The sequence below is a fragment of the Natrix helvetica genome, assembly GCF_964273705.1.
Source record: "Natrix helvetica genome assembly, chromosome: 2".
Lineage (NCBI taxonomy): Eukaryota > Metazoa > Chordata > Lepidosauria > Squamata > Natricidae > Natrix > Natrix helvetica.
The window spans coordinates 25,165,548-25,188,149 of NC_138552.1; the positions used below are offsets into that span (position 1 = coordinate 25,165,548).

Sequence of the window (22,602 nt, forward strand, 5' to 3'; positions counted from 1 at the left end):
ATTTTGTACTGATTTTCCTTGTATGCAACTGATAGTGTCATTTTTAAGTTTGTTCCCCAAATTTTTTCCCATTTATCCAATTTAATATTATAGCCAAAGTTCTGTGCCCATTTTATCATTTGTTCTTTCACAATTTCCTCTTCCATTTTATGCTTCATGAGAAATTTATATATTCTCCCTCTTATCTTTCTATCTGAGCTATGAAATATTTTATCCAATTCGTGTGGTTCTGTTTCTATGTCATATATTTTAGTATCATTATTGTGTTTAGTTTTGATTTGCAAGCAGGTTAGCCAGTCAACTTTCATATTTTGTTCTGCCAATTCTTCAATTGTTTTTAAATTTCTCTGTCCGTCAATTATGTCTCTGTATCTTAGCATTTTATTCATATCTATAAAATTTGGATGAATTGTCCTTTCTGTCAGTGATAGCCAATTCGGGATTTTCACATAGTGGATTTTTTTTTAATTTTGAGCCAGTTTTGCATTAACGCTCTTCTAGTTAAATGTTTTTGAAAGCATTTGTGTGTTTTATTTTTATCATCTCATAGGAATGTATGCCAACCTGCTTGCAAATCATGGCCTTCTAAGGTCAAAAATCTTTTATTCTTTAGTTCTATCCAATCTTTCAGCCATATTATTGTTACTGCTAATGTGCTATTATTGTTACTGCTAATGTGCTATTATTGTTACTGTTACTGCTAATTTCCAATTTGGTAATGCTAAGCTTCCCCTCTCCTTGCTATCTTGCATTGACTTTAGTTTAATCCTCGCTTTTCGTCCTTGCCAAATGAACCTAGCAGTTATTTTGTTTAATTCTTGAAAGAAAGTTAATAGGTGCAGCTTGCAACAAGAATAAGATTCTTGGTAAAATATTCATTTTGACTGTGGCTATACATCCCATTAGTGATAGCTGAATATTTTTCCAGCTTTCTAAATCTTTCTTTATTTGTGTCACTAAGTTATTATAATTATTGTCCTTAATTGTGGAACATTTTGCAGACACCCAGATCCCCAAATATTTCACTTTCTTAGTTATTTGCATTCTAGTTGTTAATTCCAGTTCCTCTTCTTGCTTTTTTGTCATATTCTTGGTTATCATTTTTGTTTTGCCTTTATTGATTTTTAATTCTGCCACTTCGCCATATTCTTCTAATTTTTTAATTAATTTCAGACTGGATTCTAATGGATCTTCTAGAACAAATACTAAGTCATTGGCATACGCCTTATATTTTTCGTTTTTGAGTCTCAATCCTTTTATTCCCTGGTCCTTCCTAATTTCATTTAATAAAATTTCTAGGGTTAATATAAACAGCAAAGGAGAGAGGGGGCACCCCTGTCAGACTCCCTTTTTTATTTCGATCTTCTCTGTTAGTTCTCCATTCATCAGAACTTTGGCTGTCTGAGTTATAAAGTTTTTCTATCATTTTTGTAAATTTTCCTCCGAATTTCATCCTGTCTAATAGTGTTATTATAAATTTCCAAATTACGTTGTCGAATGCTTTTTGTGCATCAAAGGAAACCAGTACCATTTGTTTTTCTGGATGCACCTCGTAATATTCTATTATGTCTAGGATGACTCTCGTATTATTTTTAATGTGTCTGTGAGGTAAAAATCCGTTTTGGTCCGGGTGTATTCGTTCATTTAAAACCTGTTTAATTCTTCCTGCCATAATTGCTGCAAATATTTTATAATCGGAATTTAGTAATGAAATTGGTTTGTAGTTTTGAATTTCTTGTAGATTGGTTTCTTCTTGTGTTTTTGAATTTATCTTGTCGTTGGTGTAGGGGTAAGGATACTCTTTCTAGTAATTTCTGGGGGAAGAATTACGCGTTTTCCCAACATTTCGGGCTTCCTTGACTCTTCATATTTCCCATTTCCAAAAGCCTCAGTGGGAGAAGTCCCCTTGTGATTCTTTCTCTTGGGATTGGATTGAAATAAAGAAAGTCAGGGAGCCTGAGACAGTGCAGTGGTAATTATCCAATAGGAGGTGGGACATTCAGAAACAGCTCTTAGCTACCTAATCTGCAAATAAACACAAAAATACAAGAATAATACCAAATATTTATTCCCCTTTGAAATATATGATGAAAACTAATTTTCTTGCCTTAAACTGAATGAGAATTCATAGGCAAAAAGACCTTGAATATTTTTCATGTGAAATTAGTATATATACACACACACACACACAAACACACGGCATTGCTACACATGTACAAGGTATCAGTCCCTTGGCTGGAATTACATCTCCCAGCATCCCAACTAAACTTTAAACAAGTTACATAGATGTTCTAGGAACTGTAGTCTTCAACATGTGTAGAATGTTAGGTTGTTGAAGATTGTTAAATATAATAATAACCATTTTCTCTCCTTTGCTTTTAGCCAACTGTCTGTGAACGGGAACTGTGTGTATTTGCTTTCCAAACTCTAGGCGTGATGAATGAAGCCGCAGATGAAATTGCAACAGGGGCTCAGGTAAAATTCAAATAATTTACTTGTTACAAGAATGAATTGCTTTTATAGAGCAAATGCAGTTAACATTCATCTTTGTATATAATTTTGCTTCATTTTATTGCCTCTTGATTAATACAAAATATTCATTGTACTTTGGTTTTGCAGGATAGCCGGTGTTCTTAAAGAACGCCAAACTTTTATGATATAGCAGGTGAAAATTAGGGTAAAGCAACTTTTCATGTTTTTATTAGGAAACTCTATTTTGTCAGTATTAGATAATCCGTATTAGATACATAATTACAGGTCGTAAGTTGTGATGGTCATAGAGTGGGACATCAAGTAACTAGACTCTACTTTATGACCTATTTTGTGAACATTGTTAAGCAAACACCATAGTTGTTAAGCGAATCCATGGTCTGCAATGGGGCATTTTGCTGAAGAGCAGAAGTAAATGCCAGTTTTCTGCAAAAATGTTATAAATCTCAGTCATGTGACGACGGGATGCTGCAAATGGCCGTAAATGTTGAGCAGTTGCTGAGTGCATTGTGGGGAGGGCCTGGCTATCAGAACTTTGGAACTGGTTTGTAAGTACCTTTTGCAGGGTGCTCAGGTCTGGTGTAACTTTGACTGTTTGTAAGTCAAAGACTACCTGTATGTATAAATTAGGACTGTGCAGCAATTCAGTCTCCAAAAGGTGCTACAAAGGGCATGTAACAATAAACATAGCACTTACCTGCACTGCCTGGAAATAGCTGTTCCTTTTCCTGAGCTGCTGAATGAGTCTGGAAAATGACCCAGCTACTGTTGTAATCAAGCTTTCCATTCGTATTCCTTTTTGTTCGGCAAAGCATTTTCTGGAGATCAAAGTACTGCGCACTCTCAGTATGTCAGAACTTTATTCTAGAACTATTGTCAGGGTTCCAAGTAACACCTCTAACGGAAAAAGACTCAGAGACTTGAGGTTCCTGAAAGTTCCATTGAGATGTCATATTGGCACATCTGGGAAAACTTGAATCTGAAAACTTACAGCTTTTCCCCACCCAAACAAATGTTCAAGTCCCTGCCCAGCATCCACATGTCCAATCAAGCACCGTCTCAACTGGAGATGTCTCCCAGTCACGCCACCCCAAGTGCAGGGCAAGATGTCCTTGACTCTCTGAGAAAGGAATGTTATTTTGACTATATCTACCGCACTCCCTCCCAATTTCCCACAGCATTAAATGTGGCAGGCCTGAAGGCCCAATGCAAAAGATGGCTTCCAGGCCTGACAACTATTCCATCTAAGTTTCCCTTTACAACATCACGCAGAAACTTCTTCCATTCCTCCCTGTGCAAGATTGTCCATATCTTTATTCTCCAAAGCCAAGTTTGTCAAGGAATCAAAGCAGAAATGGGTTTCTGTCGGATTTGGCTCGGATCGGGCGAACCAGTAGTGGCGGCAGTGGGAGGCTCCACCCACCTGCCCGGACTCTTCTGCACATGCGCAGAAGCATTGTGCATGCGAGCAAACCACTAGTATAAAACAATTGGAAACCCACCACTGAATCAAAAGTCTGTAGATAGGCAGCCTTCAGATGAATAAGCTTTAGGACACCCTCAACCAATGCTGATGGCAGGAAGGAGAAGTCAGTTTCTTTCTAGGGCTGATTTACCACAATTCCCACCAATTGGAATTAGACCCTGGTAAGTAAGGGCTGCAAGTTCCACGCTGCTGCCTTTTAGCAATGATGTTATGGCTAGACAGATACTTGTGTATCCTTGTCTTGTGGGTAGGAGGAGCAATTAATCCAATACTGAAATTCGATGATCCATACTTGCTCACTGGCATTCAGATTGCCCATTCATGCCAAGCGTGAGAAAAGGAGAGAAGGGAAGGCAGCCTAAGTATAATTTTGCTTCCTGGTGTTTTTTTTTTCCTCACTGCCCTTTTTGAAAGAATCCTCTTTTTTATTTCCCTCCAGAGGACTAAATATAAAGATTTCAGAACTAACCTTGGTATGAGTCAGAGCCCATCTGGGGCTGTGGGAGGAATCAGAGGGTTGCATTAATCAAATCCCTTTTTAAAAAAATATTCTCCCTGAATGAATCATTTTAAATCAAAGAAGCGTTATCAGAAAGATGGAAGAGCTGCAAACTATATAATTCATTTCCTAGCACTCTATTAAGTAAAAATATGTTTACTACTTCAAGTGTTTGAATAGTTGTTGAACAGTTCTTTTAAGGTGTTTCTGTGCTACAGTAAATATCACAATGAAGTCAAATAATTTTTAAATGTAATCTTGGTTTGTACATTATTGCTGATTTTCTTAATTACCGTATTTTTTGGAGTATAAGATGCACTTCCCCCCCTAAAAGACAGTGAAAATTTGGGTGTGTCTTATATACCAAATGTAGCCAAAAACACGAGGCACAGAGGAGGCGATGGTCTGTGGCAATTCCTGCAGCCTGGAACAGCTGATTGGGGGTATTCTGGGAGGCTGATCCACCCGACAATCAGCTGTTCATGCTGAATCAGGCGGAAATAATGTGCTGAAGTTGACATGGCTGTTTGCTATTTGCTGCAAGGACGTGTCAGGGTTTGCAGCAGCAGTCACATTCAGAAAGCACACACAAGTAATTGATTCAGCGGGATTCAATAACTTCTCTTGATATATAATATAACACATTAAGTAAATATACAATACCAAAAGCAGGTTTTCCAACATGGTAGGTCAGCAGAGGAGAGAAGTTTCAGTTTTAGTTTCAGATATCAGCAGAGCATGCAGCTTTAGTACAGAACAAGCCACACTGCCAGGACGCTAGCCAGATGAATATCATGGATGCTGGTAGGCAGAGGCCGAATATTTTTTTCTTATTTTCCTTCCCAAAAGCTAACGTGCGTCTTATAGTCCGAAAAAATACAGTATTTCAAAAATAAATAACTTTCATTTGCTTTCTGAGATATTCACAATCATTTGTTCAGGATTTTATCGTAGACTCTGACAGGAAGGACTATTAATAATGCTAAAGAGAATATTTTGACATTGTTCTTTCTTAAAGACAGTGAATATCAGAAACATGATATAGTTTGAACACTTGTAAAGTAAATCAGATGCTTTTGCAGTGGAATGTTTTTTTTCTTCCCCCAGTCCATTATCAAACGATGCATTAGAATGTTGCTCATAGGCAGTTGACAGATTGTGTAGCTGAAGGTCAGGCACTAGTTTGTTTCCTGAAATGAAATAAAATGAATAACAAAACACCAGAAAATTGTCAATCAGGCAAAACAAAGGCAGGCTACTAATAAGGGGTTAGAAACCAGGAGAGCAGCCAATACTTTTGAAGATCAGGAATTTGGAGAACAGAAACAAAGACATGGATTTCTGCAGCGCTATTCTTCACAAGGCTAATCCAGTTCTCTCAGGCTCCTTATCATTTCCAATCATCATAGGGAAAATTCATGTGTTTCTGGCTCATGCTTTATTTCTGGAAGTGGTTTGTCCAGAACTAGACATGATTTGTAGTATTCTTGTTAAATTCTGGCCCCCATTTTGAAGGCACAATATATTTAGGACTGCTCAGTTAATTTGCACTAAAGAAATTAGAAAAGTTCAAATCAACTCCTAAACTCCCAGTCCAGTTCACCCACTCTATAGGAAAAGTGTCGTATCACTCCCACATGCAATATCTGGCACATGGTTTGTTGCTTCAACACTGGAGTTGAAGTTCTCAAGTAGAGACTAACAGTGCAACCTTGCTTAGAACTTTTCCCCACATTCCAGGGAATGGGGTTTCATCCTATTCATCCATTGGTGATCCAGCAATGGTTTGCCATTGTATTCTGAAAACCCATCTGAAGACTTGGGAGAAAAGTTATAAATTATTAAAAGTTCTGTGTAGCTCTCAAATCTTAATTAGTGCTATAATTTTTTGAGAAAAGGGGAGGCATAAGAACAAGAATAGGTCTTTCCTGATGAAAAGATGACATTAGTGCATATAGGTTCTCATAGTTATCCACTGAAGATTGCCTTTTTGACATTTTTTTTTTAATATTGATCTTACCCAACAGTGCACCTTCCAGATGTAGGGCCTTCAGCTCCTATTGTTCTCTAGGCTACATGGTCATTGTTAGAAGTTCTGGGATTTAAAATCAAAATATCTGGAGAATGTCAACACTGAGCAACAATACTTTAAGTGTTTTAACTCTTTCTGGCTCCTCATGCAGAAAGTTTTACTGTGATCCTGTGTGTGTATGATGGTGGTGGTGGGAATCACTTATTCCATTTTATGACGCACACATTGTTATCTAGGAAAAAGCAAAGTTACCTGAACCAAAAGATGGATAGCAAATAAATTTGATAAACAAATGAATAACCAGAAAAGCATATTGCAAAATTATGTAGACCAAAACTATTATTTACACCCTCTCAAGATTACAGATTATAAAAATTATAAGAAAGAATGATTATAAGAATAAGATTTATAAGAATAAGAAGTATAAGATTATAAGAAAGGCTGAGCGCCAAAGAATTGAGGCCTTTGAACTATGATGCTGGAGAAGACTCCTGGGAGACCCTTGGACTACAAGACGACCACACCGGTCAGTCCTAGAAGGCCAGAGGCTGAAGATGAAACTCAAATACTTTGGCCACCTAATGAGAAGGAAGAATTCAGTGGAGAAGAGCCTAATGCTGGGAAAGATTGAGGGCAAAAGAAGAAAGGGACGACAGAGAATGAAGTAGCTGGATGGAATCACTGTAGGCGTGAGCTTAAATGGACTCCGGGGGATGGTAGAGAAGAGGAGGGCCTGGAGGTACATTGTCCATGGGGTTGCGATAGGTAGGACATGACTTCGCAACTAACGAAAAATGTATGCACATTTTTATGAGCTTCGATTTCCTCGCTAAGCAATATATGACAAAAAGCAAAGTACAAAGAAAATAATATTAGGAATAATAATTCTAATAATAATAATAATTGGAAATCTGCATTTTATTTCTAAAGACTACCTGAAGAAGAAAAGCAAAATTTGCAGAAAATAACAAGATTCACTATCTTTGTTAAACCAGTTAAATACCTGGAAAATTATTTAATAAAGCATAATGACAACTAATTCAAGAAAAATTATTAACAGAGTTGGAAAAATACAATGGCAGGTATCTTAAGACAGAAGTTAAACTTGTTCAAATTAGAAAGAATATAGTCAGTAAAAATGAATATTTTTACAAAGATCAACTTCCATATGATTCCACTAAGAATTGGGGGGGGGGGAGAGAGATATTAAATGAATGGGAAACGACAATTAACTTTATTTGATGAAACCGAAGAGTAAGGGTTAAATTAAAGGTTTCACAAGATATGAAAGTACAAGGTGAATTAACTATATTGCACATTCAAATTATATTATTAAGCCAATTTAATTTGGAATACAGATTGGATTGGATTGGATTGCTGGTTTCGCTTTGTTAAAGGAACAGGATTTGCAGGCATGCAAAATAATTTTGGTGGGATATAAACAAACATGTTTCATATGTAAGACATGACTTCATCATAAGTAATACATCAAAAGTATGTGATGGAAGTAAATTATTAAGTCCAATTTATGGTCTCTTGCTTAATTGCTATAGAATTTGGTCAGTGAAGAGATAATAAATTATTTAGAGAGCAAGATTAAAACTAAGGTGAAATCTTTCAAGACAGTTTCTGTTGAACATTCAGAAATTCATTAGTTTCAGTATCTTCAAATAAGTAATATAGGTTTTTTAAACACCACAAAAACAAGATGGGCTGCTCATTAATTTGGACAAATTTGAAAAACATATAGCAAAAAATTCCAAGCATCTGTTGTGACTTATTTTAACTTGTTTTGAAATATGATCAAATCAAAAACTGTATCATTAAATTGATGCAGAATTTAAAGAGATCAATTGATATGCGACAGTGGGAATATCAATGGAAAATAAATACCAAATTCATGGAGTTATTAAAAAGATGGCTACAAGCTGATTTTATTTGGCATATTAATCCTTCAGTGATTCCAAACATAAATAACTCATTTTTTTGCAATTTTTTTTTTTTACACATGCTGGTTACTGCAGTAGACGGGGAGCTGTTATAGGGAACATGCAACATTGGCCCGTTTCCCACCATAACTCCACGTATGAGAGAATGACTAAGCAAGTAGTCCCTGGTTATCTGAAAATGATGGGCAAAATATACTGGGAAAGGTATGCCCCAAAATTTCAGGTATCCAGCCATAGGGGATTTAATAGCTAGCAAGCAGCATTTTGAATTGCACTTGGAAACTTATTGATAAATGCATCTCATGAAGCATTTGTTTAAACTACTGTAGTAGTACTGCAACTGACCTCTGAACGCACAGTCAGTGCATACCAGATCAGTTGAAATTTGTAGATAAACTTCAAAAGCAACTTCATGTAGTCTTGAGATTGCAAATATATTAGTATCTGTTAAGATCAAACAATTTTTAAAGGAAATTATTATTAAAGAGCAGCAATAGTATAAATCATATTTAGGAATTTTTGTTAAGGTCTGGAATAATGATTTTATGAGAAGTTTTGTTGTTTTAAAAACTCCCATTTAAAAAAAGCAGATCTCTTATCATTTATACCTATTAAATTTTAGCCTAATTAGGTTTCCATCCATTTTGATTGGAGAAAAATATTTTAGTCATTTACATATTTCCTGTGCTTGACTACGGGAGAACATTTTCCTCAATCTCACTTCAGTTCTGGGTACAAGTCCACAACTTACAACAGTTCACTTAGTGACTGTTTGAAGTTACAACGGCACTGAAAAAAGTGACTTATGACCATTTTCCACACTTATGACGTTCAGCATCCCCATGGTCACATGATTTACATTGGGATGTTTAACAACCGACTCACATTTATGACGGTTGCAGTGTCCCGGAGTCATGTGATCCCCTTTAGTGACCTTCTGACAAATGAAGTCAATGGGGAAGCCACATTCACTTAACAACCGGGCTATTAATTTAACAACTGCAGTGATTCACTTAACAAATTTGGCGAGAAAAGTTGTAAAATGGGGCAAAACTCACTTAACAAATTTCTCACTTCGTAGGTCAATTGTAGTTGTAAGTTCAGGATGTCCTGTATTGAGTTGGCCTAGAATTTCTCTGGTGGGTCAGTCAGTCCTTTACTGGACTCCAAATCCTGCCTCAGATCAGGTGGCCTGTCAACATTCACAGAGTGTCAGGCCTGGAAGCCATCTTTTTGTATTGCGTCTTCTGGCCTGCCACATTTACTGCTATGGGAAAATGGGAGGGGGGATTATATGGAATATGGGTGATATATAGTCAAAATAACACTCCTTTTTCAGAGAGTCTCAGAGAGTCAAGGACATCTTGCCCTGCACCTGGAAGGCCATTGTGTAGAAATCATCTCCAGTTGGGACAGGGCCTGATTGGACCATGTGATAGACATGTGGGTTCTGGGTAGGGACTTGGATGGGGAAAACCTGGAAGCTTTCAGATCCGGGTTTTCCCAGATGTGCCAATATGACATCTCTAATAAAATGGAACTTTGAAGAACTTCAAGCCTCAGAGTCTTCTTTCGTTGGGGATGTTACTTGGAACCCTGACACAGAAACCTAGTATCCAATGCCATTCATTGAGTTACAATTTCATAAACAGAAGCTTCTATACTTTTAACCATATACTTGTGGACTCCACCAAAATTTGTCGTTTGTGTACATGGAAGGAAAGAAAACCTGTTAGTATATACCTTGTACATTTGTGGAATGAATAATCTGAATCCTTGAATAAATGTTCAAAACCAGGCCTTTAATAATTTGAAGAAGTAAATGGATTGTTCCCAGAAGAGAAGCTGCTCAAATAAAGGAGCCGAAGCAAATTCTACAAAATCAGACATCGTCCTGTTGCCCCTGCACATCATTTGACACTCCTATTAAATTACTGTCAAAGTGGAGACATTGCAGCACAATGAAGAACAGACCCAGAATTTCTATATAAATTATCTCAGTCCTGCTGGTACAATTGTATTTGAAACCCTGCTAAATTTTAACAAAGTTCTGGTATAGATCTGTTGGCAAATCATATATGTACTTATTTTGGGGGAGGTGAAAGTCTTCTTTTTGAACTTTCTTTTCTCTTTTCTTTTCTCTAGGTTGTAGACTTACTCGTATCTATGTGCCGTTCTGCATTAGAATCCCCAAGAAAAGTTGTCATATTTGAGCCATATCCTTCAGTAGTAGATCCTAATGACTCTCAGATGCTAGCCTTTAATCCCAGGGTATGTATTATATTTGTATTTGGAGGGGAGGGGTGTTGATATGGGCAAAGAACATTGCTTCCTTCTTTTTCCACATCCTTGGAAGATGACTGAGATCAGATAAAAATTATGTACCCTGCATGGTTACTTATATAGCATCAGTCCTTATACAAACCAGTTGATTTAGGTGGTATCAATATATTAATCAAATGTCATAAACATTCAGTTCACACATTGTGGCAAAGCTATAAAGTGGTTTGTTGCTTAAACTAGATCTTTTTTTACCCTGTTTCCCTGGTAACAAGACCTACCCTGATAATAAGCCCGAACGGACTCCTAAGCGCATGCACTAAAATAAGCCCTCCCCCGAAAATATGCTCTCCCCAAAAATATTGTAACATAGCAGCAGTCATGAGGTGACCACACTCGCCGCCTCCTGCACCTCAAAAATAATACGGCTGCCCCGAAAATAATACCGTGCTATTTTGGGGCTCAAAAAAAAATAAGACCCTGTCTTATTTTTATTTTTTAAATATATATTTTTATTTCAAAACAAACACAACACATAAAATCTTCCTCTTTTTTTTTGAAAATTTTTTTTATTGGTTTTTACAAATTTTTTAAAGAAAAGGGGGTTAAAACAGGTATAGAAAATTTTGACAGCTACATCATGCGGGGGAAAGCAGTCCCCCCAAATCTCGCAGAAAAACATCAACATTTGAATAAACATTGGCAGTTTTTGATTTTACATTAAATCATCAGTATATTCAATCATTTTTTTGTACCACTTCCAGAAATTTCAGAAAAAAATGTGTCTTTGTCTGAGCTATTTGGATGTTTTAAGCATATACCTATAGTAATCTAGTTCTGAATAACTACAATAATTAATTATTAAAATAATTACTTTAACATGTCGTTTCAAACAGTATCTTACTGTTTGTAGGGAGAGCAAGGGTGGGAAAATGTATCATCATTTGTCTTTCTGTAAATGATGAAATTGATGTTTGATTTAGATTGTGACAACAGTTGACATGAGTATGTCAGTTGCATTATTTGCATGATGATGTTACGTGTACAACATTTTGATATAGTTAGGGCTTGTAATGGTATAGGGATTATAAATTTTGTCTTCTATATAAAATTATTGGTAATTGTTATGATAGCTACAATGACAGTGAAACCAATTATTCAGAAAAGTCATGGGCTTCCCTTCACATATTCCAGCAGGGAGCTTAGATAGCTATCAGTTATAGATACCTTGATTTCAATGCCTGCATACAAGCATTGGATTCAGGAACTAAATGGATCGTTCCAATTTTATCACTATAAGTCAGGGGTATCAAACTCTATTTCAATGAGGGTCACATCAGGGTTGTGTTTCACCTTGGGGAGACCATGGGGGGCATGGCTAGCTCTATGTCACTTGTGTCTCTGGGTGGTCCCAGTGCTCCGCCAGTGAAAATGGGCTTCCGAGCTCTGTTTTCGGTTGCAATGGCTTCCGGCAACCCTCTGCCAGTGAAAACTTTCGAACTCCATTTTTGGCGGGGATGGCCTTATGCAACTCTCTGCCAGCAAAAATGACCTCCGTTTTCACTGGCAGAGGCACCTTGGGCCGGTCCTTTGCTGTTTCCAGAGTGTCCCCCCCCCGGGCCAGATCTAAGTACCCCACAGGCTGGATCCAGCCGCCGGCCCTTGAGTTTGGCACCCCTGTTATAAGGGATATACTTAATATACTTTAAAATGTGCAATGTGGAAAAGTAATCTTTCATTTCTTTCACCATAGAAGAAGAATTATGACCGGGTCATGAAAGCACTGGATAGCATTACTTCCATAAGAGAAATGACGCAGGTAGGCAAAATAAATAAGTAAATGAATTGTTGTGCTCTAAAGTCTTATTGCATGATACATCTGTTGATTAGATTTGACCATTGTGTGGTTATTGTTCTACTAGAGCCCTGCAAGGAAAGCCTATCAAAATAATCTTTGTGTAGATAACAAGTTGCAAGATAAAAATCAGTGAACCACAACATGGACAGATCAAGCTTGAATGTTGCCATCGATATCATATGCCATTACAAGAAGCTTTTCATTCAAAAATAGGGGAAGGACTGCCTGTGAGTAAATAGATTGTTCCGCTGTCTGGGGAATACAGCACTGACCAGCAGTCCCTTGCTATATTTTTGTGTGTTTATTTCTTTATTCGTGTGCATTCTTAGGAACAAGCCAAAGCAAACTGCCAAGGGAAAAATACAGATTTGTGACAATCTGGCTGCAATGACAATGATGGTTTTGCAAGTAAAAGCTTGTTCATTTAAGTGAACAGGAGAGCACTTGGAGATGGAAGAAGGCTATATTGTGACTCTACCGAAAGTTCTGCCGAAGTTAAATTTGTGTCTCTTCAGATTGGGCAATCAAAATGATGTACTAAAATGTGGTGACATTCACTCAAGGCTTAAAATTGGGTCATACTACATACTGTATCTGTGAATGTGCAGATTTATCAGCCCTTCTTGACATGGTAAACCCCAGTTCTCTAAAAATGCACCCCTCTGAATACAGTAGCTTTCAGCTCAGGAGCTGCAAGGGGATGGACAATATTGTGAAAATTCGAGGAAGAGGCGCATTCCTTGAACAGAATATTTGAGTTGGAACAAGAAGAAACTTGATAAGTTCTACTGGTACTACAGAAGCTACAGTATGTCAGAAAATTCTTCTTCCCAATATGATAGAAATTTATTTTCTCTCTCTATCTCCCCATTCCCCAGTTTACCCTATTCAGGGACACACTAAATAGCATTTTAGAGGATTTTGAGATAGCATTATTGGTGAGACTTACAAAGATGTATACCTGAATAGAACCCATTGTATTTTATTGATCCTTGCGCTTTGGCACCAGTTTTTAAGAAGTATATATTAGCTGCTTGGGAAGCATTCTACATAAAATTGCTGTGAATAGTATACACAATGGACCAATTTATCTTAAAGTTCGATCATGGTTTTAGCTCACGTTTATGAGCAACCTCAAGCATCTCTTTCTTGTTTCAGCACAGATAGGACAAAGAGATAATCAACAGCTGATCTTAAACAAATCAAGGGTTCTCAGGATATTAATTGTTAATTGCAGACAAAGATTTTAACCGAGGAATGGGGATGCTACTTTGGAAACAAGCCAGGATCAAGCAAGCTATGTTTAACCCAGGGGTGGGTTCCGGCCAACACTACTGCCAGTTTGCTCATGTGCATGCTTCGCTTGCGTGCACTTGATGCATGCTGCGTGCGCATGCAAAATGCAGTTAAAATTGTTCTGCACATGCGCAGAACAGAAAAACAAGATGGGGGTGCCGACGGCACCAACTGGGAAACCGGTTCAGGGGCGTGGCAGGCCTGGGTTTCTGCTGGTTCCAGTGACCCAGGCCACCAAACCACTACCGCTTCAGCCGAACCGGTCCAAACCGGTAGGAACCCACCTCTGGTTTAACCATTGCTTACAGAAACAATTATTCTTCCCAGTTTGTATTTAACAAACTATAAAATAGAAAGCCAAAACCTCTGACCTCATGGCCACCTAGGAGGAAGAGTAGACTTGAGGACATGTAATCTTGTGCTCACGAAAACATAAGGTGTATTAGTTATATTGACTGGCAAACATTGCAGTCTTGTCAACATTAATTTCATCAGATTATTATTATTATTATTATTATTATTATTATTATTATTATTATTATTATTATTATTATTATTATTATTATTATTATTATTATTTATTTTACCGTGCTTCTAGACCGCCCCCTCTCCCGAAAGGGACTCGGGGCGGTGTACAGTCCATATAAAGAATATATCAAAATACAATAAATAGAAGAATTAAATATGTACAGTTAAATATGGAGGAGGTTAAAAATAGAATTAAAAAGAACTGTACAGAGCCAGTATATATAAATATAGTTTTAAAACCCCTAGGACACACACAAATTAAATTAAAAACAATACCCCTAAAATAACCAGTTAATAGTACGTTTACCAGGAGGAACAGTTGTAATTATGCCAGGCCTGCTAATCGGAACAGGTGAGTCTTCAATTTTTGCCGGAAGGAGCGGAGGTCAGTGGTGGTTCTGATGTCGGGGGGGAGGTCATTCCAGAGGGTTGGGCCCATCACAGAGAAGGCCCTACTCCTTGGTGTCGCCCGCTGGCATTGCCTAGTGGACAGCACCAGGAGAAGCCCCTCCCTGTGTGAGCGAATTGGCCGCAGGGATGTATGTGGGAGGATGCGATCCCGCAAGTAACTAGGTCCTGTGCCATGGAGCGCTTTAAAGATGGTAATCAGGACCTTGAAACGCACCCGAAAAACCACAGGTAGCCAGTGCAGCTCGCGCAGGAGAGGTGTTACGTGGGAGTACCTAGTACTCCCCATCACAGCCCGCGCAGCTGCGTTCTGAACTAACTGCAGTCTCCGGGCGCGTCCCAAGGGCAGCCCCATGTAGAGAGCGTTGCAGTAGTCCAGGCGGGATGTTAGATGTTTCTCTTTAAACATGCTTTGTTTACTATCAGTAGTATCTCTACTTTTTTATTAAAGCTTTTGTGAAGGGATATAAGTCAGTTAAACTGTAAAATGTGGTGTCTTTACAAGGACTGCTAAAGTGAGAAAGTCATGGGGTATCACTGCGAACGAATCGCTATAATGAGCTTCTCAAAGAGGATTTTCAATCATCGTTACATTTAATAATGTGGTGTTTTTTTAATGAAGTAATACTGTATTTCACTGACGTTTGTGGGTAACTGAATTATACTCCTAAGAGGCCCAGTGAAGATCAAATTTCAACTCAAAAGCTCCACTCGCACGAGCACCAGGTACTTGTGTATGTGCAGGAAACTCCACTTGTATGAGTGGAGGGCACTTGAGCAGAGGGCATTTGGGCTTGTGTGCAAAACTCAACTCACGCGAGGGGAGGTTACTAGTGTGCGAAGCTCCATTCGTGCGGTTGGAGCTTCGTGCATGAGTTCAAGCACTTTCCACTCACACAAGTGGAGCTTTATGTGCGGGTTCTTGCCTGCCGGCAGGTTTCAAACAAACCATGGCCTGGTACTGAACCGCAGTCCCGGGGTTTGGGGATCCTGGCTTAGGGGACCACTGAAAAATAAGGATAGCATAGGCAGCTTCAAAAAAAAAATCTTAAAATATCTACAGAGAACAGGCTATACTAGGTAGCAAATGTCTTGTAAGAGATCATTGGGAAAGAATCCCAGAGCGAGTGACGAGATGCAGTTTTATAACAAAACGGGCTACTGTTCTAGAGTTTTGAACTACCATAATTTTTGGACTATAAAATGCACCGGATTATAAGACGTACCTAAATTTACACGAGGAAAACAAACAAGAAAATAGTTTTTGGCCTCCGTGCATCACGTTTTTGCCCTCCCCGGCCCCCAGAAGTACTCTGCAGTGTTTCGCTTGGGCTGTTTTTGCCAAAAATGAGCCTGTTTTTGGTCTCCCAAGCCTCCGTGCATCGCATTTTCACCCTCCCTAGCCCCCAGAAGCACTCTGCAGGCCAAAAAACAGGCCCGTTTTTGATTAAAACAGGCAATGCATAGCATTGCAGAGTGATTCTGGGGACCGGGGAGGGCAAAAAAGTGATGCGTGGAAGGTTCAGGGGGCCAAAAATGCCTGTATTCCGTCTATAAGATGCACACAAATTTTCACCCACTTTTAGGGGTGGGGAGGTGCATCTTATACTCTGAGAAATACAGTATATCTAGTTAATCCAGTCTTATCCATTACAAAATAAAACCAGTTGAATTTTGAAAAAATGCAGTTGAATACTACTTAGTATTTGAGTGGGAAATTACCAAAAAATCTTTAAGAAGCCAGAAAAACCTCCAGAAGGTGACAGTGACAATCCATTTTTTTTTGTTACCAAAGAAACTACATGAATATGCCCATGGGGGTCACTAGAAGCTGAGCTTGACCCAAAGGAGACTTCGTTAAAGTGATAGCTTTTTCTTTAGGTGACTTGCTAAACTGATCTACAGTTTCTTGGATTAGTAGAATTACCAGAAACAACACTCGTTTGTATCTAGTTGCAGCATATATCTTAGCTCATCATTGTACTGTTATTATTTCATAGGCACCTTATTTAGAAATAAAGAAGCAGATGGACAAACAGGACTCACTTGCGCATCCTCTACTACAGTGGTAAAGATCTTACATAGATTTATATGCCATCTATTTAATACATTCAGAGTACTTTTGAAATATGAGGATAAGGCCCTAGTTATCTTATACCTTGTTAACATGATGTACAATTTCCTTAAGCTGAAGAACAACCCAATGCTTTATGACATTATATGGTGTAATTGGAAAATCATGTAAATTTACATGATTCTTGCCTGTATGAGGGACTGGGGCATTGAATGGTCATGTGGGCATTGTAACACAAAATAGGGTTTCAGAATTGATAACATTATGCCTTGGATGGGGATGGGCAGAAAGGATCAAATCTACGCTCAGCTAATTGATATGGTTATGCCCTTCCTTTGTAAATATTGATTAGAAATAATTAAAATGACATAGATTCCTTGAATTCAGCAGAGGACATTTTATTTTGAGCTCTAAGATAGGTTCCTTGAATTCAAGAGGGCACATTTTATTTTGTGACTTACTATAGTTTTGCTAAACTCAATTTTTACTTGATTGATACAAATAACTTGGCTTACCATGGGGACAAAATATACCTTGCAATAGTTGAGCTCCTCTATATAAACACAAGGAAAATAGAATAAAGACTCCCAACTGGCATTCAGGGCTAACATGAAAAACTGATTTATTTTGTTTCACTTATTCTCTATTTCAGGGTTATTTCCAGTAATAGATCACATATTGTGAAGCTACCTGTGAACAGGGTAAGTTTAATGTTAAGAGGAAGTTGGTTTTTGGAAGAATACGAGATTTAGTTTATCAACCAGTAGATTTTGCTTTTCTGTGCCTTTACCTTTTAAAAAATGCAATTATTCAATGGTGGTTCTATTCATTAGCTGGAGGTAATGGGAGTTGTATATGGAGATCATCAGGCTGAAACTGATGCATATTTCTTAGATTTAAGAAAGATGGTTAAAATTAGGATAGTGTGTTTTTTCAAAGAAAGCAAATTTACCTACAGACAATTGTAAGGACTTACCATACAATAGCAGAGTAGGAAGGGACCTTGGAGGTCTTCTAGTCCAACCCCCTGCTTAGGCAGGAAACCCCCACACTGTTTCAGACAAATGGCTATCCAATATCGTCTTAAAGACTTCCAGTGTTGGGGCATTCACAACTTCTGGAGGCAAGCTGTTCCACTGATTAATTGTTCTGACTGTCAGTAAATTTCTCCTCAGTTCTATGTTGCTTCTCTCCTTGATTACTTTCCACCCATTGCTTCTTGTTCTATACTCAGGTGCCTTGGAGAATAGCTTGACTCCCTCTTCTTTGTGGCAACCCCTGAGATATTGGAACACTGCTATCATGTCTCCCCTAGTCCTTCTTTCTCTTAAGCTAGACATACCTAGTTCCTGCAACTGTTCTTCATATGTTTTAGTCTCCAGTCCCCTAATCATCTTTGTTGCTCTTCTCTGCACTCTTTCTAGAGTCTCCACATCTTTTCTTCATTGTGGTGACCAAAACTGAATGTAGTATTCCAAGTGTGGCCTTACCAAGGCATTATAAAGTGGTATTAACACTTCACGTGATCTTGATTCTATCCCTCTGTTTATGCAGCCTAGAACTGTGTTGGCTTTTTTGGCAGCTGCTGCACACTGCTGGCTCATGTTTAAATGGTTGTCCACTAGGACTCCAAGATCCCTTTCACAGTTACTACTGTTGAGCAAGGTACCACCTATACCAGTGATGGCGAACCTTTGGCACGCGTGCCACAGGTGGCACACGGAGCCATTTGTCAGGGCACACGAGCCAAGCTGAGTTCACCCTTTTTAAAAGCCATTTTTCACCCTCCCCAGGCTCCAGAGGCTTTATAGGAGCCTGGGGAGGACGAAAAGAGCCTCCCCACCCCGGCGGCCGTCCGGAGGCTTCATGAGCTTCCCTGAAGCCTCCGGAGCGCAAAAAACACAGCCGTACGGGCAAACCGGAAGTTTGGGAATGGACTTCCTGTTTGCTTGGAGGGTCGTTTTGATTGCTCCGGAGGCTTCAGGGAAGCCTCTTGAAGGTCCCTGAAGCCTTCGGAGAGCTTAAAACGACCCTACGGGCAAACCGGAAGTTCGGAAACGGACGTCCTGTTTGCTCGGAGGGTCATTTTGACTGCTTCAGAGTCTTCAGTGGGCTTCCGGGGGGGGGCAGGGGAGGCTGTTTTCACCCTCCCCATGCTCCTATAAAGCCTCTGGAGCCTGGGGAGGGTGAAAAAAGCATACAAAAATGGGGGGTCACACCTGTAGTGCGCGCATGCGCACTGGGGGGGGTCGCACATTGCATTATGGGTGCGGCACGCCTGTACATGACCCCCCTGCGCTCCCCCCACTTATGGCACGCGAGCCAAAAAAGGTTCGCCATAGCTGACCTATATTGTACCTGTGCATTTAGTTTTTCTTGCCTAAATGTAGAACCTTACTCTTTTCACCATTGCATTTCATTTTATTAGATAGTGCCCAATGTTCAAGTTTGTCAAGAATCTTTCCTGGTATTGAGGTCAGGCTGATAGATCTGTAGTTTCCTGGATCTGTTCCCCCCCCCTTTTTTTTTGAAGATGGGAACCAAATCAGCTCTTTTCCAGTCCTCTGGTAGTTCCCTGGTGCTCCAGGATATCTGAAAGATATAGTTCAGTGGTTCTGAGATCTCGTCTGCCAGTTCCTTCAGAACCCTGGGGTGTAATCCATCCGGTCCTGATGATTTGAACTCGTCTAGGGTAGACAGGTGCTCACTTACCATTTTCTTCCCTATTTCAACTTGTGTTCCTAATCTGATTTTTGTGGTGCTGTTTTTCATAGGTTGGACTGTTTTATCCCTTTGGGTAAAGACAGCTGCAAAACATGAGTTAAATAGTTCTGCTTTCTCCCTGTTGCTTGTCACCTTCTTGCCACTTTCTCCCAGCAATGGACCAATTGTTTCCTTAACTTTTTTCTTGTTTTTAACATGTTGGAAGAAGCTTTTTTTGTTATTTTTTACTTTTGTGGCAAGCCTTTCTTCATTGTGAGCCTTAGCTTTCATCACTTCATCTTTACATGCTTGGGCTATTTGCTGATATTCTGCCTTAGTTATGTCCCCCCCTTTCCACTTTTTATACTTACCATATTTGTCTTTCAGTTTTTCAGATAGTTCTTTATGCAGCCATGCTGGTTTCTTTTGGGAGCTGTTATTTTTCTTCTTCATTGGTATTGTGCTAGACTGGGCTTTTATAATCTCATTTTTCAAAATTTCCCAAGCTTCTTGAGTTGTTTTCCCCTTGAGGGTTCTCATCCATGGAATTTTTCCCAAGCTCTCTCTAAGTTTATTGAAATTAGCTCTCTTAAAGTTCAAGACTCTAGTTTCACTTTGTTCTACTACTTGTGTTTGCATAATGTTGAATTCCAATATTGCATGGTCACTTGCTCCCAAGGTTCCTGTGGCTTCAACACTTTCTGTCATTTCCTCTCTGTTAGTAGAATTAAGTCCAATATGGCTAATCCCCTTGTTTCCTTCTCTACTTTTGGGGAAACAAAGTTGTCTGCTAGGTTTGTTAGGAACCTGTTGGATCTTCCACTTGGTGCAGAGTTTGTTTCCCTGTTGATGTCAGGGTAGTTAAAATCCCCCACTACTATTGTGGTCTACATACCTTAGTTAGCTGACTAGCAAAAAGTTCATCTACTTCCTCTGCTTGGTTGGGTGGCCTGTAATATAGACCTATGTCAATGTCATCCCCCCCCCCAACCTTTAATATTGACCCAAATGCATTCAAGATAGTTCTCATCATTGTTGTGTTCTATTTCTGTAGAGAGGTAATTATTTCTTATATATAGTGCAACTCCACCTCCTCTTTTATTTGGTCTATTTCTTTTAAATAATTTAAATCCTTCTAGCTACATGTTCCATTTGTCAGTTTCATCCCACCAAGTTTCTGTAATGGCAACAATATTGTATCTGCCCTCTTTTACTTGAATTTCTAATTCAACCTGTTTAATCCTCATACTCTGTACATTGGTGTATATATTACATTCTTAACTCTTTCTGTGTTTCAGTGTTGCTGGATTATCTAATATACAATTGGCTCAGCCCTTGATTATATATAAATTAAGATTGGCTGAATATATCAATGATATCAAATTTTAAGAATGAACTGTTTGGCATAGGAAATCTTTTAAGTCTAGAAAAATATGTCTTAACATCCCAACCTCAATAAGACATGCCTTTACAGCCTTCCATCCACAGATCCTCCAGATAAACCTCGGTTTTGTAAAATTTTCAGAAAGAGGTATTAACACTGGGGAAAACTCTAATAGCCAAATAGAAGTTATTTCTAGAAAAGAATAAGAAAAGTTTAGAAAACTCTGGAATGATATGTTCCAAGGAAGACCTTTATGTAGCTTAACAGCCATAATCATTTGATTATTTGTCAACAATCTTTCAATATGATTTACAACACAGGATATGAGGACGCAGTGGCTCAGTCGCTAAGACACTGAGCTTGTCAATCAGAAAGATCGGCAGTTTGGCGGTGCTAGTGCTGCATAACGGAGTGAGTTTCCGTTACTTGTCCAGGCTTCTGCCAACCTAGCAGTCCTAAAGCACATTAAAAAATGCAAGTAGAAAAATAGGAACCACCTTTGGTAGGAAGATAACAGCGTTCCGTGTGCCCTCGGCATTTAGTCATGCCAGCCACATGACCACGGAGACATCTTCGGACAGCGCTGGTTCTTCGGCTTTGACATGGAGATGAGCACGTTCCCTAGAGTCGGGAACGACTAGCACATATGTACAAGGGAGAACAACACAGGATATATGCAGTTAGTACAAAGTAATAAAACCAGTATAAATTATACATTGTAAACTAAGACAAACAAACAAAAAATAGTATAATTATTGACCATCAATGAAAGTATATCATTTTTTTCTCAACGTTGAGGCATTTCTTTTCCCCAATATTTATCTAAACTGGAACAGTATTAGTGCTGATTTAATTCTGGAAGGACAATATTCCAGAGAAAAAGAGATAGCAAGTGGAAAGTCTTGTCTGGTTGATTCCTCAGAAGCATTTTTAGATTGTAGCTCAACCAGTTGGATTCAATGTTCTCAGAGCTCATGGTTTTCCTGTGGGTGTTTTGTCATCCAATTCTATAACATCATTCATACAGACATACATACATACATACATTCTGTTGGAACAACCAGGTTAGTATGATCACATATAGGAGAAAAACTTTTTGATTTTTAGTTGCAATCTGTTTAGAACCATTAGCATCTCTTATTGGTTTGACAGCAGTTTCCATTTTTAGCCCCATATTTAAAATATGCATTTTATTAGTATTGATAGTATTTTGATCCTTTAGAAGAAACAGTATCTGTGCAGAGTTAAGAGTTCAGTCCAGGTAAATGTATGGGCTATAGGAAGGATTAACTCTTTATTTTTCCAAGATCAAATTCCAATTTGAGATTGTGTAGTTTTCAAAACGGCCTTGGCATATCAATATGGCCTTGGGATATCAAAGTCTGTGTCTAATGAAGAGAAGAGAAAAAAATAGCAGAGTTGGAAGGGACCTTGAGGTCTTCTCATCCAACCCCCTGTTTAAGCAGGAAACCCTATAGCCATGATGGTGAACCTATGGCACACATGCCACTGGTGGCATGCGGAGCCATCTCTGCGGGCACGCGAGTCATTGCCCAGGTCAGCTCCATTGCACATGTGCACATGCCTCCCATCAGCCAGGTGATGTTTGGATCTC

The 22,602-nt window shown here is 38.7% G+C and overlaps 1 protein-coding gene across 2 annotated transcripts in view; it reads left to right on the plus strand.

The window, feature by feature from the left end:
- Positions 1 to 22,602, plus strand: part of PARP8 (poly(ADP-ribose) polymerase family member 8) — a 228,924-nt gene that overhangs the window by 193,875 nt on the left and 12,447 nt on the right. For both annotated transcript variants that reach the window (XM_081944076.1, XM_081944077.1), the window contains 5 exons: positions 2,383 to 2,475; positions 10,602 to 10,727; positions 12,490 to 12,555; positions 16,827 to 16,894; positions 17,553 to 17,601. In XM_081944076.1, the coding sequence (XP_081800202.1) occupies positions 2,383 to 2,475; positions 10,602 to 10,727; positions 12,490 to 12,555; positions 16,827 to 16,894; positions 17,553 to 17,601 (402 nt within the window). The remainder of the gene's footprint in view (positions 1 to 2,382; positions 2,476 to 10,601; positions 10,728 to 12,489; positions 12,556 to 16,826; positions 16,895 to 17,552; positions 17,602 to 22,602) is intronic.